The following is a 27602-nucleotide window of genomic DNA, read 5'->3' on the forward strand; positions in this document are numbered from 1 at the left end:
CGTCGCGAAGTGAAGGGAAGCCCAAGGATTAGATTTTGTCCTTACATGCACCTACGTTTTCCTACCTGTGGTGACAACCTTTTCGCTATTAAAGTAGCCTCTCCTTAGATAAGACAGAGCAGCAATTCCAACCCTTGGCCTCTCCCCCGTCCAAGAGATGGCGGCTATGGATCTTGCTTTATTACTATTTAGAGATGCCCGGTGACTTACCGTTGAAGCCCGGCACCCTATCTCAGCCGGCCTTGCCGACTGACCGGGACCTTGGCCAACGGCTCATGGCTAGTGGCCGGGTGAAGGCTGGTGTAGGTAATTGCCAGTGGCCCGGGACGGTGCGCTGATTCACCGCGGACAACCTGTGCCTTAACAGCATCAGCAATGTCCGACAACTCCTCAGACGTTTGAGCGTTGAGAGAGGAATTCCTACTCATATCCTTTGATACCTGCTTCACTGTCTCATCCTCAGCATAGCCAACAAACTGCTGTATCTTCTGACCAGTCCCTACGTTTTTACCGCGAAGACTTTTGCCTTTAGTCGAGACGAAGTACTGCAGGACGTCACCTTCTCCACGGTTGTCAATGACAGACGATGCCATTTCGACCTCCAACCTGGCAATTGTTGATGACAGTTCGTCTGTCATTTCCCTCGTCAACTTGAACTCTTTCGTCATCGCTGCCAAATCTGCTGCTAGTTCTGATGCTGCTGTCGCTGAGTTGTTTGTGGTCGCCACTTTCTGTACCAAATGGTTGATTCGCCGGTCCTCTATGCTTGCCATTTGAGCTTTCATGCGACTAACACGCTCCTTGAGCTCTTGTACACTGTCACTAGTGCTCTCCTCAGATACTAAATTGAACTCGATGTTGCCTTTGTCGTCGGGTCTAGGAGACTTATTCGTATTCGTAAGCTGGGGCTCGGCGATATGTTCCGAAAATTCGGCACAAATTCGCAAGCATTGTTCGGCACTCTGTATCTCTTTGTTGATCTGGACCAAATCCGATTCAGTCTCGAGCCCGGCTAGATTCTGAGCGAGCATGTCGTCAAGCCTGGCGACGCGACTCTCGAGCTTTCCTTCCGCGGCGCCTAAAAGTACACTGTACTTTTTAGTGTCGTCTACCGTGAGTGGAGACACCTGACTAACATGAGAAACAAAAATAGTGAGGATAATGATCTTTTAAGAAAGGAAAGGTTCAGGGTCGGCTATACTCACACGGTCGCCATAACGAAGGCGAAAATGATAGTCGTCCTGTATCCGGATAGGAGTTGTTTGAAACCACTGGCATCTTCACCCATATATCTCAGCATTCCCCAGGTACAGTATTTCATCCCTCTGGCGTCAGATGTCGTTAATCTTTTTATCTCCTGCTCAAATTGTTGGCAGGTCCACGCACATCGCTCTATAACGAATTAAAAGGGGAGCTTTTTTCTTACTCGGTTGGGAAAGGCTGCACTTGCCGACAGGCTTAGTCCCTTTCCAGTTGGTCATCAACCCTTTTTCCTTTCTACGTTTTCCACGCGGTAGGACCCCAGGTTACCGGGGAGGAGATAAGAGATAAAGGGGATCTCGGTAAATACTTAACCCGGGCCGAGGGTAGTCAATGAATCAATGAAAGTACAAAGAAGGAAAATATGTCATGGCGCAAAGGCCTACGCACTAATGCCCTGTGGTACTAGGCCTTGGGCCAAGGAGCCGAATGCGGCCGGTGTAACGATGCTGAATATCAATCGCAAGTTGAACCGCATACTCAAAATGACGTGCGGGAAGTAGCGTAATCGTGTTTGAAAACGAGGGGCTGTATATAGGCAAGTCCGCCCCTGACTCATCCTCGTCGTTCCCGGTCTGCTCTAGGCTGGGACGGCTTCCGTCAGAGGCCTACTACTGCGGCACGCTGGCATACGAAGCCGTGTCAGGGAGATCACTGTAGGTGTGGACAAAGTTGCCGTACGAACTGTAGTCCCAGCGCGTCCGGGATGTATAATGGCGCCGAGGGGAAGGCGGAGACAGTGCCGTGGACCTGACGCTTCGCGTACGACGGCCGCTTGGCTCGACGGCATGTGCCTGCTTTTGGTGCTTCCCTCGCTCCGATAAAGATGATAAAGACGACGATGATTAACGAGTATTGTACTTAGTTATCGAGTGAAACGATGTAACTTGTTAACCTTGGCCTGTGCTATCCCTGGTTACTTTGGTTTGGAAACCCTTGTTCGTCTACTGACCGAACTTTGTCTACCTTTATGGGCGGCGCTGTCACGAAAAGAACCCTACGTGACTTAAGTTCGACTATGAAAATGTGAAACTATACATACAATCCACTTTAACATATATAAATTTCTTCTAAATCTAATATACGGTTATTTAACTTTATAATCACTAATTACAAAATATAAGAAATACTACGAGTATAGTTTATCCCCGCCCTTCCGACTACGACCCGAGGATATTATACGTTAATTTTTTTATTATTAGTCTCGTTACTATTCCTAGGTTATATCGTTAACGAAGAAGGTTCAAGGCTTTTTACGGTCCGTTTAAAAAACACTAGTAAGAAACGACCACCTGTGTGCGACCATCACGACGGTATCCACAGGAACATTATTCTCCTAGACAGTAAGCACCATTCTCCCAGAAACTTGTCGTTTTACAGACCCCATAATTGTGGAGTGGCGGGATGAGTAAAAGGGGTGCGTGTTAATCGACAGACTATTTCGTCATCTTGGAGGCGGATAGCAGACGGGCAACTTGGACAAACGATCGTCGACGTTCGAGCGACGCCGACGACACGGGCAACTCAAAAGCACCGCGATGCTCGTCCATCGACGTATCTCTGTCCTCTACGTGTGATGATGGCAGTCTGGAAGCAAGGCGTTGGCTTCGGTCCGGCTGACTACCGGATGGTATGATACCGACAAGCGTCTCGACGGTCAGCATGGGCCAATTTGTCGTTCTCTTTTGGTTGGATAGTACGTCCTGATTCTACGTTGTCCATTGATAAATAGGAAGGCTGTATGTCCCAGATATACGTATTCGGCAGTATACAATTGTACGGAGTACAAAAATGCAAACAGCATACACTATAGGATCCATTGTGTCGCCCTGGCACACTACATTGCCCATCTCATCTACCAGGTATACCGAAAGTCTGGGGACTCTTCAAGGACGACCTCGCCGCGGTCGGCGCGCTTGTTCTGGAAGAAGAACACGATGGACGAGACAAGAGATACAATGCCGCCGACCAGGATCAGCAGACCCATGGCAATGACACCCGGCACGTAGTTGGGCGCGTCCTGCTGGCGGAAGACGAGCGCCGAGTAGATGCCGCCAATGGCCGCGCTGACGATCTGGATCACGGTGACGACGTTGCGGCGGTTGTCGCTGCGCACGTTGTTCTGGCCCCAGGCGAGCGAGGTCGAGATGACGCTCGTGCTGCCGGCATAGCCGAGAAAGGTGCCGGCATAGCGCGGGCCCGGCGCCGCGACAAAGGCCGTCATGGCGAGGCCGACGACGGCGACGACGGAGCCCAGCACCGCATACGGGCCGCGGATGCGCATGCGGTCGGCCAGGTACGACACGGCGATGGAGTAGATAATGGCGACTGCGGCGGGCGGCGTGGTGAGGCAGAAGGCGGCGACCTGGGAGTAGCCCATGCTGTCGCGCAGGATGGTGGGCAAGAAGAAGAGGAAGCTGTAGATGCCGCCTGAGCCGCCGCAGTAGACAAAGCCGCTGGAGGTTGGCGAGGTTAGCAGAAATGATATTGGAGAGGACAAGAAAAGAAGGGGGAGGGGTAAACAATGAAAAGGCGACAAATCAAAGATTTCACATACATGGCCCAGTGGCGCCACTCGCACACAACAGACAGCACCAGCTTGGCCGTCACCTTGCCCGCCTCGACGTGGCCGCGCTCCTGGACGAGACGCTGGCGCAGGACCTCGTGTTCCTCGGCCGTCAGGAAGCCCTTGTTGCGCGGCGACTCGGGAAAGTCGACGATGACAAACCAGGCCAGGATGGCAAGACCGCAGGTAATGCAGCCCTCGATGATGAAGATCCAGCGCCAGCCGTGCTTCTCGGGCTCGTCGGCGATCTGGGTCAAGCCGTAGGCGAGGATGTTGGCAAAAGACGAGAGAAAGGACGCCAGGCTGAAGAAGACGGCGATGCTGGAGAAGTGTTAGTATGAAAGGACATTAAAATTATTAAAATAAAATAAAAATAATCAAGTACAAAGTGGCAAGGACGAGACTCAATATTCGACAGACGTGACAGTCAACAGACGTGACAGTCAACAGCCTCTACTTACCGCTTCTGCACTTCAAACCGACGGTACCAGGCCGAGATGAGGTAGATTATGCCGGGGAACAAGCCCTGCGAACGGTGGATGGTTAACCTTGTTCTTGTCACACGACGGCACGGTACACCAATATACGTACAGCCTCCATGCAGCCCAGCAGGATGCGCAGGACGACCAGGGCGCCGTAGCTGTGGATCAGGCCGGTGCCCACGCTGAGAAGGCCAAACGAGAGGCTGAGAAAGGACAGCCAGTTGGCGGCGCCGAGCCACTTGAGCAGGATGTTGCTGGGTAGTTCGACGAGGATGTAGCCGACGTAGAACACGAGGACTGGGCGAGTGGCACATGTTAGTGTCCCTTTGAACAAACGGTCGATCAAACGATGACAGCAGCTTACCCACGACAGAGTACCGGTTGCCGATGGACAGCCCAATGTCTTGGTTGATGCCGGCGATGCGGGCGCTGCCCAGGTTGGAGCGGTCAATGAGCGAGATGGTGTAGAGGCCGCATAGGATGGGCAGCAGACGGAAGTCCACCTTGCGGCTGGTTGCCGAATTGTACAGTGAGCGCTGCTCGACAACGAGGCGTCTGGCGGTGGGAGACGGGAGGGCAGGGAATAGAAAACAGAAGTAGAAAACAGAACACGGGACACTCACGTAATGCGCCGCTCAATGGCCAGCGTCGACGCGTCCAGCGCCGGCACCGTCTCAACGTCGTCAGACTCGGGCTTCGCCGACGACTCAAAGTGCATGGCCGCCGTGTCGTCTTTGGTGTCTCGCTCGGACATTGTTCCTAGAGTCGCTCGATGCACGATACAAGACGAATATGGGGCGGAAAGGGACTTCTTCGGTGGCTTGCATGAGATCGTGGACCCTCGGAGGACGCAACAGCTCTGGTCAAATATGTACTCCAAGAACGTTCCTGCAGATCTGTTTTCTGGGGTAGTGGAGTCGTTTGACTTGGCTGCGCAATCGGCAATGGCAGCAGCAAGGCAACGGCAACGACGGCTACACCGGCAACGTCACAGTAGGCGGCAAACGGCAAACGGCATAGGGCCGGCCGGCTCTCCTTTAGCGCGGCCTCGCTAAAAGCTGACCCCCTCATCTCGCCCCTCAGCGTCGGCCCCTGTATCCCCGGTTTTGTATCCGCCGGTTTGGATGAACCCCATACACATTATATAGACGGCCGGGTAGCTGAACATTTTGCGTACGACAGCTTGGGCTTCATTTCCCCCCAGACTCTGGGCACTGCAAAAGAACCACCATCATCACAACCAAGACAATGGCTTCCAAGATTGACTGGATCGTCATCATTCCGGACCACGACGGCGCCTTGGAGAAGCGCATGGCCGCTCGTCCGTACGTTGCCCGACACTTATACTACACACGGTATACGTTGTACATATACTCACAATACACAGAGAACATCTGGCTGGTCTGGCACCGCGTGTCGAGTCGGGGGCCTGGACTATGGGAGGTAAGATGGAATGAATCACTGTCAATACAGTTACGACAGTACACGGAAACGTCACTGACCGTCCGCGGCAGGCGCCACCACGGCGCATCCGCCCATCGAGGGCCAGCAGAAGCCGTTCAATGGCAGCTGCATCGTCGCCCATGCAGCCACACAGGACGAGGTCCTGGCCGAGATCAAAAAGGACATTTACGCCACGTCGGGCGTCTGGAACCTCGACAAGATCATCATACAGCCGGTACGTTGGGAGTATGGGCCTAGCAAACAAAGGGAGGAGGAAAGACGTAGAGTATATGGCAGCTTCACATGTTGCAAACTATGGCTAACACAACAGCTCATGACGGCCTTCCGCAAGGAGTTGGCAGGTGCCGCGTGGTAATTAGAATTCCACCTAGTACTCCTCCTAGTTAGACAACAGAATACACGAGAGACAGTGAATACAGACGCAAGGCTCTGACTTGTCCATGTGCACATGGGTCCCTATTTCCAGACTGAACATGTATAAAACGTAATTTTGCAAAATTACTCTCGGCTTCCACAACTCCACCCAACTGAAGTACACAAGCTGCGCCGGCATATCCGGCTATACCGCTACTCGTTTTCTCCCCCTTTCCCCATGTTTTAGCATGCCGTCGAATCCGGGGCAGGCCGGCTGTCTGGGGGCCGCTTTCCCCATCCATATCTTTACATCATTTCCTGCCACGCGGCAGTTAGCTTACCGAGACGCTAAACGGCGAGAGTACGACGTAGCCACGTTTCATTTGCGTCACCGCCGATGAATCTGCGGTAGTCGGCAAAGGTGAAAGCCAGGGCGTTGGGATTGACATCATTTTGTGTAAGTTGTCGCCGTCGGCAGCCGGCGACACCGGGTCACAAGCATTTGTAAATAGAGAAAATATAGAAAATACCAGTCCTTGTGTCCAATCCTATTTTCTAGTTTTAATTCTAAGTGCAGTCCCCAACCGCTACGAAACGTGACCCGAACACTCTACGCAACAATTCAGAAAGAATGGCCCAGACGATTGGATTTGTCGGTGTTGGGGCCATGGGGAAGGAGATGGTGATCAACCTGGCCAAGAAGACACCAGAAGGAATCAAGCTGTACATTCACGACGTGAACGAGGCGGCCGTGCAGGAGCTCGTCGCCAGCTTCCCGGAGCGTATCTCTGCAAAGGCCTCTGCAAAGGACGTTGCGCAATCCTCGGTAGGCATTTCTGGGCTGATTCCGCGTGACGAAAGCGACGACATGCTGACAACGCGCTGGCACCACAGGAGATCATCTTCACAATGCTGCCCGAGGGCCGTCACGTGCGCGCCGTGTACCTGGACGGGCCGACGAGCATCCTCCGCGCGGACCTGGCCGGCAAGATCCTGCTGGAGTGCTCGACCATTGACACGGCGACGAGCCTCGACGTGCTGGCGGCGCTGCGCGCGGCCCATCCGACGGCGGCCTTTTACGACGCGCCCGTGAGCGGCGGCGTGCTGGGCGCGCGAAACGCGACGCTGGGCATCTTTGTGGGTGCGTCCGACGGCGGCGACGACCCGCACTGGGCCACGCTGCGCGCGCTGCTGGGCCTGCTCGGCCGCAGCGTGATTGCGTGCGGCGGGCCGTCGCTGGGGCTGGTCGCCAAGCTGAGCAACAACTACCTGTCCGGCACCATTGCCATTGCGACGGCCGAGGCCATGAACATGGGCATGCGCGCCGGCTGCAACGCGCGTGTGCTGGCCCGCGTCATCCACGCCGGCTCCGGCCAGAACCACATTGCCGACAAGTTCAACCCGGTGCCCGGCATCAGCCCGGACGCGCCGGCCAGCCACGGCTACCACGGCGGCTTCAAGGTCGAGCTGATGAAAAAGGATATGGGCCTGGCCGTCGATATGGCGAAGCGCGTCGGCGCCCAGATGGTGCTCGGCGACGCCAGCATGCGCACGTACGCCGCGACGAGCGCCGACCCCAGGTGCCAGAGCCTCGACTCGCGCGTTGTCTACCGGTTCATTGGCGGCAAGGAGGACTGGGAGTAGGGAGCGGGGGTGGATATCTGTAGCTCCGGGCATGTCATTATATCTCCAGTACTTTACCCTTTTTGAACAAAACAAAATACAACAATCCTTGCCAATCCGCTATGGAATCAACACCATCAAGCAGGACGATGACCTCGGCCCCATGGCCTCGTGCAAAGATGCAGTTGGTACACTTGAGGGTGGTTAGAGCATTTTCCACATATCTAGCTGTGGTACACCTCTCAGGACTCATGGCTAGAAACAACTACCGATGGCAACCGACAGCCGGGTTGCCGATCCCATTTTGCACGCGGAGCCGGCGAGTTGGCCTACAAAACAATGATCCATATGAAGAAATATTTGAACTCTATATTCGTTCAGTCGCTTTTCCCTTCGTCTTGGTTTTCCGTCTTTCGACAAACGCTACTCTACATTTCATCCACTCACACAGCTACCACGTCTGCCGCATTCCCATCGCCACCATGTCAAGCAAGGAGCTGTTCAAGAAGGGCCTCAAGAACCGCCGCGAGGTTCTGGGCGACGCCTACGTCGATCGCTCCATCAACAACGGGAACAGCGAGTTTGCCTTTGCCGGACAGAAACTGACGACAGAGTGTGTTGTCCCTGGGCTATAGCGAGATTTTCTTTTTTCTTTTTTTTTTTGACACGCACCATAACTCGAAACTAACCACACCAGATGGTGCTGGGGTGAGACCTGGTCCCGCCCGGGCCTGACCCGCCAGCAGCGCAGTCTTTTGAGTAAGAAGCCCACGTGCTCGCCGCTTCCCCGTCCGTTTCTCCAGGCTGACAACACTTCAGATCTCGGCATCCTCGTCGCCATCAAGAGCTGGCCCGAACTGGGCGTCCACGTCCGCGGCGCGCTGCGCAACGGCGTCACCGAGCTGGAGATCCGCGAGGCCATTGTCCACGCGACCATCTACACGGGCGTGCCGGCCGGCGTCGAGGCCTTCAAGGTGGCCAGCCGCGTCATCGACGAGATGGTCGCCAACGGCGAGCACGAGCGCCAGCTCAACGCGACGTCGGAGGAGTTTGTCGCCTACACGCAGTAATGCGCCAACACGCTGGACAAGCTTGTGTCCAGCAGGATGTAGTCATATTCGGCAATGGGCCCTCCTGGGCAATCCTAGATCCCGTAGCACTCGTTATTGGGGTGGTTGTGTACGGAGTACGGCGCACAGGCATGCAATGTATGTGACCCAGACCTCACGTGAAAACCATGCCATAGCCACCAAATGTACGTCCTGCCGCTGAGCTCGATTCCTGATTTCTTCATAGTATTCATACAAATCTCTCCCACAAACGACGTAACATACCATGCGTTTCTAGTTGATTCCGTAGCCTTTTTTTTCCTCATATCTTCGGGGCCCATCTGCCGGCTGCTGCGTCTTGTCATTTGTCATGAGCATCGGCCGCTATACATCCAGACAAAGACTGGAGCAAGATACTCAACTAATCCATCATCAGTCCGTTTGCATCGAGCCACCCTCAGCTCTGCACCGGTTTCGGAGGCCATGGCCAGAAATACGGCAAACCCCATATCCCTCACCCTTGAGCCATATTGTATATTGTGCCGACGCGACTTGCCACGATCGGCCTGGAAGCATTGCATCGGTCAACCTTTGCGAGACGATGATAACGAAGAGTGGGAGAGTGACATCATCGGCTGTACGGGCGTCCCTTTTTCTACTTTCTTATCCCCCATTCCGGCACTCTCTATTTACTAATTATACCTCGCAGTCGTTAATATGGCACCAGACGATGCGCAGTCGGGTGTGCCCACGGCGCCCGTTCGCGTCCACATCTTCCGGACCGACCTGCGTTTGAGCAAATGGCCTCCTGGCGTGCCCGGACCCAGGCGGACCCTGAGGAATAGGAATAGGAATAGGAATAGGAATAGGAATAGGAATAGGAATAGGAATAGGAATAGGAATAGGAATAGGAATAGGACCCCGAAGCATGCCGTGGCACAATCTCCCCATGTATCCATCGCCCCACGACCCTGTCAGGATGCCACACAAGCCAGCCCTCACCGTGCCCTGTTCTTTGTACATGAATGTTGCTGGAAGGCGGTCCGGCCGCCCGGTACGGCACTGCCATTTTCTCGCCTTTATCAGCTAGGTCAGCAGACGCGGTCCATCATGCCACGTCCCTGCGGCGATGAGGAATACACCTTGGCCCTCTCCACGCTTTCGTCGCCGCGTGCGGCCGAGCCCACGGGCGAGTGTGCGTCCAGCCTAGAGGTCTTGCTCGCAGAGGTAGCCAAGTTTCCGGGTGACCTCCGAGCACAGGTGGCACGCAATGTACACGGCGGACTCGTTGCCTCTCTTCTCCGTGCGCTTGAGACGGCGTCGTTATTGCCATACTTGCTGCCACAGACAGACCCGACCATCCATGACGAACCCCTTCTCGACCTCCATCCACAAAACGCAGATGGTCGTGCAGGAGTGCAGGGTCATCTTGTTGCTCGTTCCATGCGCGTGTTTGGCCACAAGTACCTCCAACGAGTTGCGTTTCTTGCCAAGGAGGGGCCCCAATTGCAGACACGGAAGCGAAAGCGGACACACAGCGAGGCATACACCGACCTAGATGGCACGAGCGACAATCGTCCATGGGATGTGTGCATTCCGATTCGTGACGGAATCCGCATCACGAGCCTCAAGATTTGGATGGGAACCCTCGGCGTCCAGGCTCTGACCCTGCGGTACGAGGACGGGTCCACGTCGCCGTCGCTGGGCGGTGTCGGTCGCCCTGGCCCAGATCGCTGTGTGCAGACGCTGCGTTTCGACGACACGGCAACGCAGCTTGTCGCGTGCCGCGACGACATCAAGGTGCTGTGCATGCGCTCGGATGGCGTGGATGACACCCCCGACCGGCCCCATCATGCATGGCCGACGCGGTCGCTCTGGACCACAGACGGGACAGACGGGCCGCCTGCGTCTGACGACCTCGTGATTGCTGATACAGAACGGTATCCCGGCCGCCTGCTGCACCACCCAGGTCGCCGTCTCTGCGAATACCTGCCTCTTGAGCTCGGGGATGGAGATACTGTGGGCGTGTATACAAGCGGCCTGACGGCATACTGCGCTCGCGAAGGCATCGTCGGGATGACGGCACATTTCGGCGGTGACGGGATCGCGTCATCGGACGAGCAACGGCACATTGGCTGTCGCTGTGGCGTGCCGGTGCATTTTCCACTCGCGCAAGGCGAACGTATCATCTTTGTCGCCCTACAGGTGTGCGAAATGCGTCACCGTCGCGTCGACTACGGGCCGTCACTTGTTGTATGTTCCGTTCGCTTTCATACCCGCCTTTTTTTTTTTTTTTTTGGTTGACTGTGTCCGGCACATGTCTTACTAATGCATACTTAGTTGGCGACCAACATGGGACGTCATTCTCCGTTTGGTCGTATATATAGATCGTTCACGGGAATCAGTACCTCGGTCGTGCTGACGGAGAACAGGGGAAACGAAAAGACGAAAGCAGTGCGAGGTCTGTTCATCGACCGTTTGACGGCCGATGGCTGTTGCTGGACGAGCATCGGGGTCCGCATCGACCGGTGGTCAGGGTGGGATGCCGAGTCTGCCGAGTCTGCCGAGTCTGTTCCTCCGGCACCCGTTGTGGTCCTGATTCCATACCCTCCCTCGCCCCGGCGTGTGGACGAGGTTTTCGATGAAAGGTCCGCCCTTTTCAGCTCGGCCGATCTTATTTCGGCCAGTCAGGCTGGCATCGGCGTCACGCGGCTCCAGGTCTGCCGGCAGGGAGCAGGACCACAAGCACGGTGTGTCGGTCTGTGCATACATTTCGACAACGGCCGCGTCGCGATTCTAGGTCGCTGGTCGCCGATGGCCGTGATCGCACGCAAACGTCACAGCGATCGGGATCCCGCATCGACCATTTCGACCATTTCGACCATTACAGACCTTGGCAACAATGTCGCGTCGTGCTCGGCCATCACGTTTCGGTTTGCAGCCGATGCCCGCTACGTAACCGACATTGTCCTTGGTAGCAACGCCGTTGGGCCTTTTGACGTCGCATTTTCGTGTCAGGAATTGAATGTAAGTGTCGATCGGTGGCGGTGGTGGTGGTTTAGTTGTGGCGTTACTTTTCGTTTCTGTAACCCCTTACTTTTCAAAGTTAACGTGCTTACTATATAGTCTGTCGTCTGGTGGTTTACAGAGACGAGAGACGTAGTTTCCGTCTGGAAGCCGTCGTACCTCTGTGCCACTTTTCCCGGCCTTCAAGGGAACAGCTTTCGCCTGCGGCCCGTGCGCAGTATCGACTCAGATCGTCTAGATGATGAATGTAACGTGGACGAGCAAAGAAATTAGATGGTGCGAGATGAAAATAAGATGTGTGCCACGAATTTGGCTCAGGACCGCCGCGTCTTGCAGATCAAGTAAGACGGTTCGCAGGCAATGCATCCGTGAGCCGTCCAGCTCGTTCCTAAGTTCCGCGCGTGCAAATGGTGCGGTGGGCGCTGTTGAAGACAGAGCCGAGTCTTTGCTCGGACACGGTATTGTGGTGTAAGTCACTTTTAACATGGCTGGACTTCCCCATAATTATGTGGAGAATTCTCCGGCTCTCCAGCGACAAGCTTGATGCTCGTTGCCGTCCCAATACCGACAGCCGCCGGTCTCCTTCTACGAGGCCTAATTCCAGAATCTATCCTGAAGGAGGTCCAGGCTGCGTTTGTATTTCAATGTGTAATTCTTCATCGCTTCTTTCATACAATTGGCTATTGAACAAGTAAACACAGAAAAGGAAAAGAAAAGCCAGAAATAAGAGACTAAACAACACCAACATGGCCGCGTCCTCATCTTCGCTCTCATCCCCCCCATCCACCCCCATCAATCCCATCCATCCCGACATGGTTGGACGCCTCGACCCGCGCTTCGTCGAGTACTACAACAAAAATCTGGCACACAAAGTGGCCACACACCAGGTGCCGCTGGCCGAGGTCCGCGCCAACCCGGCGGCCTGGGCGCGGCCCTGGATCCAGGACGACAATCCCAACACCAAGGACTGGACCGTGCCCTCGACGGAGGGCGCCTTTGTCGTGCGTGTCTACCACCCGGACGCGTCCACGGCCGGGCCAGGGCCGTATCCGGTGCACATAAACTTCCACGGTCCGTATTCGTGTCTTCTGGTCTTGTGGTCTTGTGGTTTTGTAAACGGCCTTTTGTTTCTGTACTCCTTTCTGACCCCCTACTGACTGCAGGCGGCGGTTGGGTGTTTGGCGACCTGACGTCGGATGCGGCCATCTGCCGACAGCTGCGAAACCGGCTGCCCATCGTGGTGGTCGATGTCGATTATCGGCTGTGCCCTGGTAGGTTGTTGTTTTCTTTTTCGTCTCGTTTTGTGTCTGGCACTTGCTGACGGCTCAGAGTTTCCGTTTGGCCGGAACGTTGAGGATGCTTGGGAAGCGTTCGAGTGGGTCAGTACCCTGCCGTTCCGCCCCCCTGCACGATGCCCCCAGACGCCCACTGACACCCGGCCCGTCTGGCGGCCTAGGTACGAGCCAACGCAGCCGCGCTCCATGTGCGCCCCGACCGCGTCTCCATCGGTGGCACGTCGGCCGGCGGCCTCTTGGCCGTCGTCGTGCAGCACCGCGCCCGCGACGCCGGCCTGCCGCTGCGGCTGCTGGTGGCGACGGTGCCGGCGCTGGCACCGGACGACCACGCGCGCCACGAGCGCGCCGAGGACTCGGCGTGGGCGTCGGTGCGGGCCATGCGGCACACGGCGCTGCTGGACTGGGACCGCATGCACTACCTCGCCCGCGTGGCGCTGCCACCGGCCCCCGCTGCCGAGTGGGCTGCGCGCCAGAAGCACGTGCCGGCGTGGTGGGTGGCGCCGCTGGAGGCGCCGCGCTGGGACGGCCTGTGCGCCACGTTCCTGGCGACGGCCGAGTGCGACATTCTGCGCGACGAAGGCGAGGCGTACGGACGCCAGCTCGTCGCGGCGGGCAACAAGGTGACGATGCGGCGGTGCGTACAAGTGATCCGGCCGTACCGATGTCCCAGTCCGATCTTGTCCGTTGGCTAACGTGTCACTTGTCGTACGGCGTACAGGTACCTAGGCGTTCCACACTCGTTTATGCAGATGACGGCGGTCCTGCCGCAGTCGACGCAGTATCTTGACGACGTGGTCGAGGCGCTTTGCACGGCACACGAGGTGGAGTAGGTAGCAGTTTGGGTTGTTCTAGGGGCTGACCACTTGTCACTGGCCACCTGCCTCTCACCAAGCAATCCGAGCGAGCGGACCCGTGGGAAACAGGCGAACCAGCAGCTTGCGCATCTCGTCGACGCACAGGATGCCGACGCCCAGCGGAATGGGAATCAACCAAAATTCGAGCGGAACGCTTGCCGTATTGAACAGAGACTGTATGCCGGGCACTTCCGTGACAAAGACGGCAATGGCAAGGCTTATCGCCATGCTCAGGACGAGCCAGGGGTTGCGGCGTGCCCGGGTAAAGGGATCCGCCTGCACGATGCTCATGCGCCGGTTGCGCACGGCCAGGATGTTGCCCCATTGCAGCATGACGAGGCAGACAAAGTAGACGCACTGTCCGGTATTGTTGAAGTGGGCCAGCTCGTCCGCGGTGTAGCCGTGGAAGCCGGCCGTGTAGCCCTCGAAGAGGAAGAAGAGGTCGCGGACGGGGATGCCGGCGTAGCGCCACATGTACAAGAAGAACATGGCGTGCGCGGCGCACGTCTCCATAGTGCCCGTGACCAGGTAGGCCTGGATGTAGATCTTGGCCGTGATCAGGTGGTCGCGCCTGTGGTTGCGCGGCGGCAGTGAGAGCAGGTCAAACTCTTCCTTTTCCATAATCAGCGACAGCGACAAGAACAGGTCCGTGAAGACGCAGACGACAATCATGAGGAACGCGCTGAGCGGCAGCGGCACGCCGAAAAAGACATTGACCAGCACGGGCCAGATCTCGGACCAGCTGCCGGCGGGGAGCAGGTAGGCGATGACCTTTTGCAGGTTCTGGAACACGAGGCGCCCGAGGCGGACGGCGTCGACAATGGCGCTGAAGCGGTCCAGCAGCACCAGGTCGGCCGCCTCGATGGCCACGTCGCTGCCGCCGACCAGGGCCACGCCGACGTCCGCCGCCCGCAGCGCCGGCGCGTCGTTGACGCCGTCGCCCGTCACGGCCACCACGTTGTCGCGCTGGCGCAGCTCGTTGACGATGCGCAGCTTCTGCTCGGGCGTCGTGCGCGCAAACACAATCTCGCCGTACTCGCACACGACGTCCCAGTCCGCCGCCGACAGCCGCACGACCCCGGCGCCGTCCAGGAGCAGGCTGTGGTGCGTGCCATCGCGCCGTGCGCGGCGCAGCTCCTCCGGCCGCGTCGCGGCGGCCCGCTGGACCGCATCGAGCGTGTCCGGCGCGCGGTCCCCCGTGAAGATGCCAATGGTCCGCGCGATGGCGGCCGCGGTCAGGCTGTAGTCGCCCGTGACCATGAAGAAGCGAGCGCCGGCACGGCGGCACTCGGCCACGGTGTGGGCGGTCTCGGGGCGCGGCGGGTCCGTGATTCCCAGGACACCGACGAGCGTGAGGTCCGCCATCGCCGTCAGGGCCACCTCGTCGCTCAAGGCGTTGGTGCCGCGTGCATGGACGGGGTGCATGACCTTTTCGCACAGCACAATGACTCGCTCAGCGTTGGACGACAGCTGGTCTTGGTACGCCCGGACGGCCGCCCGGGCGTCGTCGCCGAGAGGCGCGACCGAATTCGACGTGCCCGACCAGTACCTTGTGCAGGCAGGGAGCAGGACGTCTGGCGCGCCTTTGACAAACACCTGCACGGGGCTGCCGCCCGCCTTCTCGTGATCATGATTGTGGTCGGTCATCGGACGCATCATCGGATGCATGGTGAGCATCCACTTGTTGGTGGAGTTGAAGGCGATCTGGAAGAGCCTCGGCGACGCGGCGATAATGTCGTCGGCGTTCTTGCCGGCCGCGGCCCAGCGGAGCACAGCCGCGTCGGTGGCGTTGCCCTGGACGGTCCGATCGTCCACGGGCAATGAGAGCGTCGTCGGATCAAAGGTGGCGTCGTTGCAGAGAAGCGCGGCCTGGCGCAGCCGCGCGAGACTCGGATTCTGCGCCGCCGGGTCCGCCTCTTCCTCTTCCAGCATGCGCGTCAGGTCCGCCGGGTGGAGAGGGCGGTCGACGAATGCGGCCGAGCTGACGCGCATCTGATTCTGGGTCAGCGTGCCCGTCTTGTCCGAGCAGATGACATTGACGCAGCCCAGGGTCTCGACGGTCGTCAGGCCTTTGGGCAAGATGTCGGCGGCTTTCATGCGCTTGGCGACGAGCATCAACGTCAATGCCACCGCGACCGGCATCCCTTCCGGAATGAAGGCGACCACGCAGCCCATGACGTCGTCTGTGGAAAGGGTATGTCAGCGAAAGTCAAGAACAACAAAAGTACGGTCGACATAAACTTACTCAACATGGCCACGACGTTCATGTATCCATAGTGGTCCTTCCTCAGCCAGCCGACCCACGTCAGCAGAATCAAAAGGGCGAGCACCACTGTGAGCACCACAATGATGCGGACAAAGCGCCAGATCTCTTGCTGGACGAGCGGGACGCGTTCTTTGGCGTTGGCCGTGGCCTTGGCAATGCGGCCCATGACGGAGCGAGAGCCCGTGAGAATCACGACGCCCACGCCGCCGCCGTTGACGACCATGGTGCCCATGAGCGCAATGTTGCGGCTCTCGAGAATGTTGTCGTCCGTGGCGTCCACCGTGCCTTCAATCGCCTCCGGCTCGCCCGTCAGCATGGAGCGGTCGAAGCGCAGGTCGCCCGAGTGGCTGACGATGCGCATGTCGGCCGGCACGCGGTTGCCCATCTTCAGATGGACGACGTCGCCGCTGACCAGGTCCGCGGTGGGCAGCTTGCAGAGGGCGCCGTCGCGCAGGACCAGCGTCTCCGAGGGCATGAGGCCGAGGATGGATTTCATGGTTCGCTGCGTCGACCACTGAAAGAAAAAACATTAAACCCTGCCAAGACGGAGAAGGACACGTAAAAAGGAGAATGTAACGGGAACAAGAAGAGGAGAGACTTGCGTCCTGGAAACCGGAGAAACCAGCCTGCAGCAAGATGACAATGATGACCAAGATGGCCAGCGCGAGGTTGGTCGGCGAGGGAGGGTTGCTCAGAGGCTTCCAGCAGACGAAGAAGACGACGACGCCGATCCACAAGATGGAGCAGAAGCCGCCAAAGAGATACAACAGGATCTTCTTGAGGTAGTTCGTCTTGGGCCGCGGGAGCGTATTCTTGCCATCGCGCGCGAGGCGCTGCGATGCGGCATGCTCAGACAAGCCGACATCCTGGGCGACATTCAGCTGCTGGCAGAGCTGATCCACGTCCACCTCGTGGAAGGAGAGGTTGGCAAAGTAGTCCTGGTCGTCCTTATTGGCGGCCGCCACCTTGCTGCCCGCGCCATGGTCTTCCTCGGCCCGGCGGCTCTCGGACACTTGGATGGAGAGCGTACGGTCTGGGGAAGAATATGTTAGTCAAGTCCAAACGTTTATCCGGCGACACACTACAACGTACACTCAATGGGGATGCCGGCAACCGGAGATGCAGGCAGGCGGCTGCGCGAACTGCCACTGTCACGGCTCCGGGAGCGTCTGCGCGACGCAGAACGCATGCGCGACGGAGTGCCGCCCTGGGGCTGACGACCGTCGTTTGCATTGGGATCAAAGGTGATGCGGCCGCGTACGCCGTCTTTGGGCACGGCAGTATCCAGGGGTGGTTCGTCGGCCATGTTTGAACGGGTCTTGCAAGGGCAATATAAAAGTGAAGGCAGGGGAGGCAGGGAAGGTAGGGAAGGCAGTGAGAAAGCTGATGCTGTGCAGGCAAAATGGACTTTAGGGAATTGGGGATAGCTTATGCTCTGTGGCGAGGGATATCTCCTGTTGGGAAGGGTTTCCTTGCGATTCTTATACTTGGTTAACTGTTCCAACAGTCGGGATGCTTTTAGTTTGCGACTATCAAATATGCCTCTTCTACCCATCGATTACACCATTATCAGGTTGCGCAGAGGAACCTCCTGTCATTTCGTTCGTTCCTTCACGAGGCCGGAAATAAAGTCAGAGGCCCATACATGTATCCTTGCTTGTTATGCCCTTGAACTCGACTAACATATCCCTCATAATCAAGCTTGTGTCGCCCGGTAATGCGCAACAAGCGAAAGGAGGTCGCAGAGGTAGCCATTACGAAATCTTTATTCAATCGAATCCCACCGGCGAGATGACCGCAAGCAAATGCTTGATGGCGCCCCGGGATGCCAAACGGTCGAGACGCCAAAACGCTCAAAAATATCTCACGTCCATTCTTGCCAAAGTATTTCACCGCGCGCACGCAAGAGAGAGGAAATCGCTGCAGCACATGCCCATGGCATAAAGTGGCGGCAAGCTCGCCACCTGGTGAAATCTCCTAATATGATGGGCTGCTTATGCTCGCTAGTCTTAGGAGGATAGCTCCAACGACGATAGGCCATGGCACGGGATACCAAAGTAGGAAATGAGGTTTGCCTATCCCTGGTAACGTGAGAGGTCCGCGGGCTCTATCACATCCTATTTAACAATTGATACTCTAATTTGATACTGCAAGACTGCACGACTGTGGCCGGAGGAATGTGGCGCACTAGGCAAAAAATAATATATTCGGTATATAGGCTGTAAAATTCATTTTTATCGTCAAAAATACAAAGTTGGCATTCGAGTGTAGGAGGACGAATGTGGAAAGCCACATCGAGCAATGCAAAAAAGCATCAAAGCGATACGTGTGACAACCCGAGAGGGGATGGCCACACAACGATGGGCTATGAGACACCATCCACCACCCACCCGTATCAAAACACGGGCGCAAAGAAATCATGGAGGGGGTCCAGAAAGCCCTGCAGCTGAAAGGCCAGGTCGGCGGGCCATCCGGGGTCCGGGAAGGACGGCACCAGGACGGGGTCCAGCAGCAGGGCCACCAGCGGGCTGGTCTCGGGCGTGAGGTAGGGGAAAAAGTGGCACCAGTCGTGGCCCTCGCGCTCGAGGCCCGCGTGCTGGGCCAGCTCGGGCACGGGCACTGGGCCAGCAGGGCCGCCGTGGCGGGCCGCGTCGAGGCCGAGGCCGATGTCCATGTCCGTGGGGCTGGGGCCGCCGGGGACGGAGACGGAGACGGAGACGGAGCCGCTGCGCACGGCGGCCACATCGCCGGCCGCATCGCCGCCGGCCTGGAAGCGGTCGATGCGCTCGAGGCCGCTGGCAAAGACGTGGGCCGAGTGCCACAGCTTGGCCATGGCGTCGAGGGCGACGCGCAGGACGCGGATGTGGGCGTCGGCGGCGCGGGCGAGGCGCGGCACCTTGCGGGCGTGCAGCAGCGCCAGGACGGCAATGGCAATGGCCCAGCCGGCGATGCCGTGCAGGTACCGCAGCGAGCCGCGCGCGGTGACGTCTTCAAACAGGCGGGCGACGACCGCGGCCGCCAGCACGGCCGTCATGTACGGCGTCGGCAGCGCGTGCGAGGCGCCGCGGAGGTGCAGCAGCGTCACCGTCGTCAGGTAGGGCAGGTGCAGCTGGTAGACGTCGCGGTCGAAGCGCGGCGCCGCGCGCGTGGTGCCCTGCAGCGGCAGCTGCAGGTGGTCCGGCAGCGACGTCACCCACTGTTGCAGTTCCGTGGCCAGAGCCACGGGGAAGGGCGTGTCGGGCGTCCGGCGCGCCAGATAGATGCTGGCGCGCCCGATGATGGCACACAGCCGCACCCACTGGATGAAGATCTCGGCGCGGTCCGTCGCCGGCTGCGGGAAGTCGGCCAGCGTCAGCTCCGCCACGTCGCAGTCGTCGACGTTGATCATGCAGGGCCGGCCCATGCAGATGCTCGTGAGCCGCTCGCGGGCCTGGCAATGTTAGCGGTGGACGTGGTGTGTTGTGTAACTGATTCATACAGTCTCCGCATCGTTCGCTTACAAAGAGTGTCCACCAGATGCGCCGGCGCAGCCCCGGCGTCTCCCCCGGCAGCGGCGGCTGGCCCGGCCGCGGCTCGCGATGCAGCCCCAGCTGCTGGGCCTGGCGGATGGCCACGCCGGTCCACCACCAGACCGTGTCGATGCTCATGACGTCGGGCGGGCCCGGCCCCCAGCAGTAGAAGAGCATCAGTGCCGAGATGGCCAGCAGCGGGTTCTTCTCGTGGTTGCTGTAGAAGAGCACCTTGGACCGCTCGTAGTACTCGGCGGCGCGCGCATGCGGCAGCACCGGCGGGTCCACGTGCGAGCCCACGAGGGCCAGCGCATTCTGCAGCAGCACCGACTCGCGCGCCGCCGCCGGCAGCTGGCCGTCGACGCGGTCGAGGATGGGGCACCACGTGTGCTGGAACTGGTAGAACGTCTCCAGATAGCTCTCCTGCAGCGCCGCCGGCGGCACCTGGTCCCGGCCGTCGCGCAGCCCCGCCGCCAGCAGCCCGTGCAGGTTGTTCTCGTCGCCGTAGCTCTGCTGGCGCTCGGCCATCACGGCCGCGCCGATGCCGTGGAAGATCTGCAGGAAGCCCGAGTCGCCGACGTAGCTGGGCGCCGTCGTCGTCGCCGTTGTGGGCGCGTTGTGCAGTCCCGCAGGCGACGCCGTCGGCGGCACAACCTGGCTGCGCAGCGCCGCATCGGCGTCGGGATCCGGCAATGGCCGCTGCGGCGGCTGCGGAAGCGATGGCTGGTAGTCGCTGCCCGCAAAGACATCGGCTGCATACGACAGCAGCGACATCTCCTCGCCTCTGCCTCCCCCGCCGTCTGCTGCCGCGGTTGAGGCGCCCGGCGAAAGATCGGCGCTCTGCTCCAAGCCGCTGCCGGTTTGGTCACTGTATCCGACGACATTGCTCTGCACTCCGGCTTCTCGTCTTGGCGAGCTCGCAAAACCAGAGTTCTGCGCGTTGGCGTTCTTGACGCGTTTCGACGACCGGATGCTGCCATTACAGAGTCACCGTCAGCCATACGTCATCACACGACAAGGGACATCAGCAAACCGGCAGGACGTACCGGCACTCGCCGCCGGCATCGACGCATTTCGTGCATGGTGCAGCCGGGTTGTTTTGCAGGTCACATTTGATCTAGCCGGCAATTGTCAGTCGTCGTTTGTCGTCGTTTGTCAGTTGCGGTACAGCGCAGCCGCCGGGCTCCAGACTTGCCTTTTTCTGATGGCACGGCACGCACACAATGCGCGACCGCCTGTTGCTTCTGCCAGACCGTACGCTCGTATGCGCCGACGTGGTTGAACCCGGGGAAGCCAGCATCCTGTAATCCTGTGACATGGTGATCCGTTGGTGGAGATATTCTGTCGGCAGTGCCGGTTGAGGGTCGGCGGTGGATATGCACTGCTGATGATACGTTGGCCGAGTGGTACTTTAAGTGAATTTAGAGAAGTGAGGAGAAGCAAGGCAAGTCAACGGGTCACAGTCGGCTGACGACTACGACAGACAAACAAAAAGCATTGCCGAAACGAAGCCAGACAATTGTCACCGGAGACCAACGGAGGAGAGCCCACGTGACCATGTTGGAGAGTCTGAAATTACCTAAATCGGACAAGCGTCGCCAACAGAGCCGAAACAGCCGACTGCCGATCAACATCGCGGCCGGCACAGTAACAAACGACAAACGACAGAGCACGTCCAGGGATGTGCTCTGAGTCTACCGCAGTCGGCCTTGAAGATTCTTGGCGACCTGTCGATGCCGATACTGGGCAACGGCAGTTCGGATAATGTCTCTGCCAAGGTCGTGCGCCGATGCACTGCCAACGATTCTCCAGTCTCCCAATTTGCAGGACTGGCGACGACGGCGGCAGCGAGCAGCGGACACTACAGACTACAAAAGTAGAGTATATGCTTTGAGACGCGGGGCCTCTCGAGACGCAAGTTCTCCGGCTCCTTTCTCCGTTGCTGCCAACTTGTTTACATTCTATATTTTATATTCATTATTTACGGAATCGCTTCGCATACCGGCGACTCCATCCACTTCACCATCCACATCCCGTAACCTCTCTGCCACTCTTAGCCCATACCGCTATACATCTTCATCCGCTCGCTCTCTTCTCGACAATGGTGCCTGGTATAACGACGGGGTCCGCGGTGGTCGAACCCCTTGCCGACGCCAAAGTGCTCGCCACGACGACGACCGGCCGCCCGACTGCCAACCCAACTCCCAAGGTCATCAATGGCCATTACCAGGCACCGCAGCACGGTCCCGTCTACGAGGTCTCGCCGACGCCGCTGGGCACCATCAAAAAGATGCGTATCATCACCATCGGGGCCGGCGCCAGCGGCATCAACATGGCCTACCAGACAAAAAAGCACCTGAAGAACGTCAGCCTGGTCGTGTACGAGAAGAATGCCGACGTGGGCGGCACCTGGACCGAGAACCGCTATCCGGGGTGCAAGTGTGACATCCGTACGTCGTGTTTAAAAGTCCCTGTTTGTCCCTGTTTGTCCCTGTTTGATAATCGCCGTCAGCCGTGCTGACAACACAGCCTCGCACAACTACCAGTTCTCGTGGGAGCCGAACCCAGACTGGGCCGAGCTCTTCTCGCCCAGCGCCGAAATCAGGCAGTACCTAGAGCACTGTGTGGCCAAGTATGACCTCGCGGACTACATCCAGGTCAATCGCCGCGTTGTCGGCGCCACGTGGGACGACGCCCAGGCCGTGTGGCGCCTCCGCGTGGAAAACACGCTGACCCAGGAGGTGGCCGACGACTGGTGCGACATACTACTCAACGCCGGCGGCATTCTCAACAACTGGCGCTGGCCCGCCATCGCCGGCCTGCACACGTTCCAGGGCCAGCTGATCCACAGCGCCAACTGGCCGCGCGACTCGGACGGCGGCCCGTTGAGCCTCCGCGACAAGTCCGTCGCCGTCATCGGCAACGGCTCCACGGGCATCCAGATCGTGCCGGCCATCCAGCCTGAGGTCCGCCAGCTCGTCCACCTGGTCCGCTCGCCCACGTGGGTGACGCCCGGCGCCGCCTCGCGCTACCCGTCGCTGCGCGGCGGCGAGCTGCCCGACGTCTTCTCGGCGGAGCAAAAGGCCATGTTCCGCGCGGACCCGCAACGCTACAAGGCGTTTGTCGTGCAGATCGAGAAGGAGATCAACGCCAAGTTCCGCATGCTGGTCAACGGCGGGCAGCCGGCCCGGGACGCGCGCGCCGCGGCGCACAGCAGCATGGTCCGGCTGCTGGGCGACCGCGCTGCCGACCTCGGCCCCGCGATCATCCCCGACTTTGCCGTCGGTTGCCGCCGCATCACCCCCGGCGTCGGCTACCTCGAGAGCTTCGCCAAGCCCAACGTGCGCGTGGTCGCCGACGCCCGCATCGACCACGTCGACGCCCGCGGGATTGTCCTGGCGTCCGGCGAGCACATTGCCGTCGACGCCATCGTCTGCGCCACCGGCTTCGACGTCAGCTTCTCGCCCCGCTTCCCCGTCCTGGGCCGCAACGGCGTCAGCCTGGCCGACCTGTGGAACGAGCCCAACGTGCCGCGCGCCTATCTGTCGCTGGCCAGTCCCGCGTTTCCCAACTACTTTAGTACGGTGCCTTGAACCATCCTTGCGCCATCCCTATGAAAATCCCCCCGTCCATACTAACCCCGGTCGCGCAGTGTTCCTCGGCCCCAACGCGCCCATCTCACACGGCTCCGTCTTCACCATCACCGAAAACGTCTCCAAGTACATCATGCAGCTCATCACCAAGGCCCAGGTCGAGGGCATCCGCACCATCGCCGTCAAGCCGGCCGCCGTCGACGACTTCACCGAGCACATCGACACCTTCATGCCACGCACCGCCTGGGCCGGTGACTGCCGCTCCTGGTTCAAGCGCGGCCGGTCCACCGGCCCCATCACCGCCATCCACCCCGGCAGCCGCGTGCACTGGTTCCACGCCCTCGAGCGGCCCCGCTTCGAGGACTTTGACTACACCTACGACACCAGCAACCGCTTCCAGTACCTCGGCAACGGCTTCTCCACCCGCGAGGAGGCCCCCAACGACTACCCATGGTACCTCGACGAGGTCGACCCCAAGTACTTGTACTACTGAGCGACGGGGCTCCATGTGCCCGGCGGTCGTGGAGATACCAGCACGGACTCATGAGAGCGTACCTGTTCGGCGTGTCGTTGCAGGTGGTTTACATCCGTTGAACATTCTTTGGAAAACATGCATCTCCGTCCCAGTTTCCTTTGACAGTCGCATGTTCGCGTACGCGCTGTTGTTTATGTTGCCTCTGGCTTTCCGATTTCCGTTGCCGTTTTCATTGGGTTAGAATCTGTCGACTTAGATACGCAGAAAAACATAGAATACTAAGTTACGTCGCTTCACTTCTAAACATATCATATCGTATATACAATCATATTAACGTAATGACCGCACGGCTTTGTATCCAGTCTAGTGGAGGTGCCAACTACACTAGTGGTCTTCAATAAGACTAGCAACCTTGCCGTACAACATGACATCTGGTTTAATAGATACGAATCAAATATAATATATCACTATAATATATGTCACGAATATTGTTATATCACAGCTGCACTGTGTGGCTAAACAACGCTGGTTGATCCTCTGCTTCCTCCCCCTCCCTTGGGCGCCAGAGCGAGACCCAGCTCTTCCAGGAACTTCCACTGCGCGGCCTCGCGCCAGCCCTTGGCCTTCCAGTCGTTGAGCGTGGCCGGGAACTCGTCCACTATGCCCTGGACCGTCATGTCGTGCGCAAAGATGAAAAACACGTCGTCCTGCGCGTCGGCGGCCTGGGCCTGCCGGATGGTCTCGATGGCCGCGGCCACGTCGAGGCCCATGGCCGGGTCAAAGAAGGGCTCGTCGGCACGCCGGCCGCGCCTACTATTCAGCGACGCAAAGCAGGCGTCGAGGTCGCTGCCGGGGCAGGCGGACAAGCGCGCGTTGGCACGCACCGCGTCCGGCAGCAGCGATGTGAGCCGCGACGCGCTGGGCAGCGGCAGGTGCGGCGACGGCCGGAGCTCGCCGGCGTGGTGGCAGAGGTCGCCGCCCATAAACACAAAGGTGTCGGGCGCCGTGGACGTGCGGGCCAGCGCGCCCAAGTGGCCGACGGCGTGGCCGGGCGTATCCAGCAGGAAGAAGGAGCCGTCGCCGAAGAAGTCGTGGGCGCGGAACGCGCCGGCCTGGGTCGCGGTCGAGGCGGACTGTGCAGCGTGTGCGGTCTCTGCGTCAAAGACAATCTCGCGCAGGGTGCGGCCACTTGCTTGTCAGAAACAGGACACCGGGGCAGAGAAAACGACACGTTCAAAACGAGACGATGCAAAACACGTACGTCCAGTCCTTCTCCTGCACGGGAGAATCGGCAATGGTAGGGTAGCCGGCGCCAAAGGCCGCCTTGAAGCCGGGCCCGACGACGAGCTCGGTCGAGGACGGAAAGGTGGTCGGGTCGCCGATGTGGTCCCAGTGCCAGTGGCTCCAGATGATGCTCTTGATCTCGGACGGGTCCACACCGTTTTCCGCCAGGATGTCGGCCACGTTCTTCTCCGCCGTGACGTCCCAGCCCGATGCCTTGAGCTTCGCCACGACGGCCGGCGAGAACCGGCTCAGGTCCGGCGGAACGCCCAGGTCAAACAGCGCCTTTTCGCCCCGCGAGCTTTCCACCAGGAACGACCACGTCGTCAGGGGCGCCAAGTACTCCAGGCCGTCGACGGGCGGCGTCAGCAGGTACTTGACCGGCATCTTCTTCAGCCGCAGGGTCGAGTCAATGATGCTCACGCGGGCGGCCGCTCCCGGCGGCACATCAAACAGAGCTTTGGACGTCATGTTAAAGACTGGTGACTGGTGACCGGTGACTGGTGGCTGTTGTTCCGCTTCGGTTTCGTCTTCTTGCAGTAAAGGAACGAAACTCCAGGTTTTCTCTCGGCCAGCACACGACTTCGACTTATACCATAGGTCTCTATGCCGATGCAACACCCTCTTGCAGCCACAAACAAATTCTTGACCTATTCCTGTCGCAGTATCTTTCGGCCTCGATATCGGACCCCGCGCCGGCTCTCATCACCTAGTGCAGCCGTGGCAGCCGTGACAGCCGGTACAGCCGGGACTACCGGTGCCTTTGCCGCGAAGCTAGTTCCACGCCAACTCTCCGGCAGGCTTAGCTGTGCTTTAGTGTTGGCGTGACGGACATGAGAGTGACAGATGACTGGCAATGATATGCGATGACAGACACAATGCGGCCGACTGCGGCTCTTTATGGGAATGAGAATCGATGCAAGACGCGGGCGGTGACGACGACGCCGTTATAACACGAGGCAGCTGAACCTGTCAAAGTACAAAAATATCTTGCGTTTGTGTCTTGCGTCTTGCATCTTTCTGCCCGCCCTCCTGGCATGCGCCTCTTTCTCCACAAGACCACTTCCAGCACCTGACAAGATGGCGCAGAAGCTTGAGATCAAGGGCAAGGGCGCCATCGTCACGGGCGCCGGGTCAGGTATCAACCTGGCCTTTGCAAAAGCGCTCTACGCTGCCGGCTGCAGTGTGCTGATGATGGACGTCGCGCTGCACCCGACGGCCAAGGACTGGCTGGCGACGCTGCCAGCACACGCCGCCGCTGGCCAGCCAAAGGTGCATTTCTTCGAGGCCGACGTGGCCAACTGGGACAGGATCGAAGAGTCCTTTGATGTGTACGACCGCGAAATCGGCGGCGTCCCCTACATTGTGTGCCCAGGCGCCGGTATCTACGAGCCAGTATGTCCTTCCGTCGTTGTTCGTTTGTTCGTTCTCTTTTGCTCTTCTTTCTCTTTGCTCTTTATCCTCCTTCCCTTCACTCTCTGACCTCTAGTCGCACAATGGCTTCTGGAGCAACACCGACACGGATGGCCACTACCGCCTGCTCGACATCAACCTGCTGTCGCCCATCAAGTTCACGCGCTTGGCCATCACCAAAATGCTGGCCGCCGGCCGGCCGGGCATCGTGCTGCACGTGTCCAGCACCGGCGCCCAAAAGGCCAGCATCATCACGCCCCTCTACCAGCTGGCCAAGAGCGGCATCAGCTCCTTTGTGCGCTGCATGGCCGAGCTGCACGGCTACAGCGGCATCCGCGTCGTCGGCGTCGCCCCGGGCATCGTCAAGTCCCCCCTGTTCACGGACCACCCAGACGTCCTGCGCTACCTCGACCCCGTCAAGGACCATCCGCTCGAGCCCGACGCCGTCGCCCGCGGCATGCTGGCCGTCGCCACGGACCTCCGGTACCCGCCCGGCACCATCCTCGAGATCGCTGACAAGGACGACAACTGGCGCGAGGTGCACGTCCTCAACGACCCCGGCCCGACCGGCGCCGCCTCGTGGTCCAGCCACAAGAACCTCGCGCTCGAGGACGTAAAGAAAGTCATCGACGGCGAGAAAGGGCCCAAGTAGTCATTCATGTAGTAATAATGGTACAGCCAATTTCCAGTTTGCAAGCGGGTGCTATTCTCGTAGGAACGGCTCTCAGGACGTAAGAACGAGGAACCTGTATTATTAGTTGTAGAACGCTGCATACCGCAAGGGCGGCTGGGCCGCGTTGGTGAAAAGTGTCCCTGTACTCTGGGCACTTAATCAACAACGCGGAGCAGATGTTGAGAGGACAATATAACGTTGAATCGCCTTTTTTTTTGCCGCTGTTGAGTCCCCAGAAGCTGTGACTCTTCAGTCACTGCGCGATCTCTTCTTCTTTCGTCTATGACTCAACCCTCTTATCGTCGTCGATGTGGTCTAGCTCGTACTGGCTGGTGAGTTGGAGCCGTCAGAGAAGCCTCTCCAAGCGCAGCAAGTCGCAGATCCCCGTCACCGGAATATTCGACCGAGAGCATAGCGC

The 27602-nt window shown here is 58.8% G+C and overlaps 13 protein-coding genes across 13 annotated transcripts; 7 read left to right on the plus strand and 6 right to left on the minus strand.

Moving 5' to 3' along the window:
* Window positions 1–227: 227 nt before the first annotated feature.
* Window positions 228–1216, minus strand: SPSK_07769 (uncharacterized protein; the record flags this gene model as incomplete). Its single annotated transcript, XM_016734425.1, has 2 exons — window positions 228–1089; window positions 1206–1216. 2 exons carry the CDS (start codon window positions 1214–1216, stop codon window positions 228–230), a joined length of 873 nt encoding a protein of 290 aa, XP_016590447.1.
* Window positions 1217–3115: 1899 nt separating this feature from the next.
* SPSK_07238 (Major Facilitator Superfamily protein) lies at window positions 3116–5062 on the minus strand (the record flags this gene model as incomplete). The annotated part of the gene is made up of 6 exons (XM_016733902.1): window positions 3116–3716; window positions 3818–4147; window positions 4288–4352; window positions 4418–4605; window positions 4673–4863; window positions 4932–5062. The coding sequence occupies 6 exons, from the start codon at window positions 5060–5062 to the stop codon at window positions 3116–3118; spliced, it is 1506 nt and encodes a 501-aa protein (XP_016590448.1).
* A 494-nt stretch (window positions 5063–5556) lies between these two features.
* On the plus strand, window positions 5557–6127 carry SPSK_08025 (uncharacterized protein; the record flags this gene model as incomplete). The annotated part of the gene is made up of 4 exons (XM_016734676.1): window positions 5557–5633; window positions 5696–5751; window positions 5823–5986; window positions 6083–6127. The coding sequence occupies 4 exons, from the start codon at window positions 5557–5559 to the stop codon at window positions 6125–6127; spliced, it is 342 nt and encodes a 113-aa protein (XP_016590449.1).
* Window positions 6128–6757: 630 nt separating this feature from the next.
* Window positions 6758–7770, plus strand: SPSK_07755 (3-hydroxyisobutyrate dehydrogenase; the record flags this gene model as incomplete). Its single annotated transcript, XM_016734412.1, has 2 exons — window positions 6758–6952; window positions 7021–7770. The coding sequence occupies 2 exons, from the start codon at window positions 6758–6760 to the stop codon at window positions 7768–7770; spliced, it is 945 nt and encodes a 314-aa protein (XP_016590450.1).
* Window positions 7771–8231: 461 nt separating this feature from the next.
* On the plus strand, window positions 8232–8819 carry SPSK_08019 (4-carboxymuconolactone decarboxylase; the record flags this gene model as incomplete). Its single annotated transcript, XM_016734670.1, has 2 exons — window positions 8232–8362; window positions 8447–8819. 2 exons carry the CDS (start codon window positions 8232–8234, stop codon window positions 8817–8819), a joined length of 504 nt encoding a protein of 167 aa, XP_016590451.1.
* Window positions 8820–9515: 696 nt separating this feature from the next.
* On the plus strand, window positions 9516–12098 carry SPSK_07051 (uncharacterized protein; the record flags this gene model as incomplete). Its single annotated transcript, XM_016733721.1, has 3 exons — window positions 9516–11051; window positions 11139–11825; window positions 11925–12098. 3 exons carry the CDS (start codon window positions 9516–9518, stop codon window positions 12096–12098), a joined length of 2397 nt encoding a protein of 798 aa, XP_016590452.1.
* Window positions 12099–13277: 1179 nt separating this feature from the next.
* On the minus strand, window positions 13278–13499 carry SPSK_10741 (uncharacterized protein; the record flags this gene model as incomplete). Its single annotated transcript, XM_016737036.1, has 1 exon — window positions 13278–13499. One exon carries the CDS (start codon window positions 13497–13499, stop codon window positions 13278–13280), a length of 222 nt encoding a protein of 73 aa, XP_016590453.1.
* A 505-nt stretch (window positions 13500–14004) lies between these two features.
* Window positions 14005–17546, minus strand: SPSK_10740 (sodium/potassium-transporting ATPase subunit alpha; the record flags this gene model as incomplete). Its single annotated transcript, XM_016737035.1, has 4 exons — window positions 14005–16157; window positions 16220–16754; window positions 16891–17273; window positions 17333–17546. 4 exons carry the CDS (start codon window positions 17544–17546, stop codon window positions 14005–14007), a joined length of 3285 nt encoding a protein of 1094 aa, XP_016590454.1.
* A 1089-nt stretch (window positions 17547–18635) lies between these two features.
* On the minus strand, window positions 18636–21247 carry SPSK_07048 (uncharacterized protein; the record flags this gene model as incomplete). The annotated part of the gene is made up of 5 exons (XM_016733718.1): window positions 18636–19670; window positions 19741–20722; window positions 20796–20866; window positions 20970–21158; window positions 21239–21247. 5 exons carry the CDS (start codon window positions 21245–21247, stop codon window positions 18636–18638), a joined length of 2286 nt encoding a protein of 761 aa, XP_016590455.1.
* Window positions 21248–21306: 59 nt separating this feature from the next.
* On the plus strand, window positions 21307–21629 carry SPSK_08161 (uncharacterized protein; the record flags this gene model as incomplete). The annotated part of the gene is made up of 2 exons (XM_016734801.1): window positions 21307–21396; window positions 21429–21629. 2 exons carry the CDS (start codon window positions 21307–21309, stop codon window positions 21627–21629), a joined length of 291 nt encoding a protein of 96 aa, XP_016590456.1.
* A 221-nt stretch (window positions 21630–21850) lies between these two features.
* Window positions 21851–23835, plus strand: SPSK_07221 (dimethylaniline monooxygenase; the record flags this gene model as incomplete). Its single annotated transcript, XM_016733885.1, has 3 exons — window positions 21851–22199; window positions 22279–23328; window positions 23402–23835. The coding sequence occupies 3 exons, from the start codon at window positions 21851–21853 to the stop codon at window positions 23833–23835; spliced, it is 1833 nt and encodes a 610-aa protein (XP_016590457.1).
* A 497-nt stretch (window positions 23836–24332) lies between these two features.
* SPSK_07614 (uncharacterized protein) lies at window positions 24333–25569 on the minus strand (the record flags this gene model as incomplete). The annotated part of the gene is made up of 2 exons (XM_016734273.1): window positions 24333–25005; window positions 25079–25569. The coding sequence occupies 2 exons, from the start codon at window positions 25567–25569 to the stop codon at window positions 24333–24335; spliced, it is 1164 nt and encodes a 387-aa protein (XP_016590458.1).
* Window positions 25570–26178: 609 nt separating this feature from the next.
* SPSK_07774 (3-hydroxybutyrate dehydrogenase) lies at window positions 26179–27163 on the plus strand (the record flags this gene model as incomplete). Its single annotated transcript, XM_016734430.1, has 2 exons — window positions 26179–26493; window positions 26588–27163. The coding sequence occupies 2 exons, from the start codon at window positions 26179–26181 to the stop codon at window positions 27161–27163; spliced, it is 891 nt and encodes a 296-aa protein (XP_016590459.1).
* Window positions 27164–27602: the final 439 nt, after the last annotated feature.

This window comes from Sporothrix schenckii (assembly GCF_000961545.1).
Source record: "Sporothrix schenckii 1099-18 chromosome Unknown Cont41, whole genome shotgun sequence".
In the NCBI taxonomy this organism is placed as follows: domain Eukaryota; kingdom Fungi; phylum Ascomycota; class Sordariomycetes; order Ophiostomatales; family Ophiostomataceae; genus Sporothrix; species Sporothrix schenckii.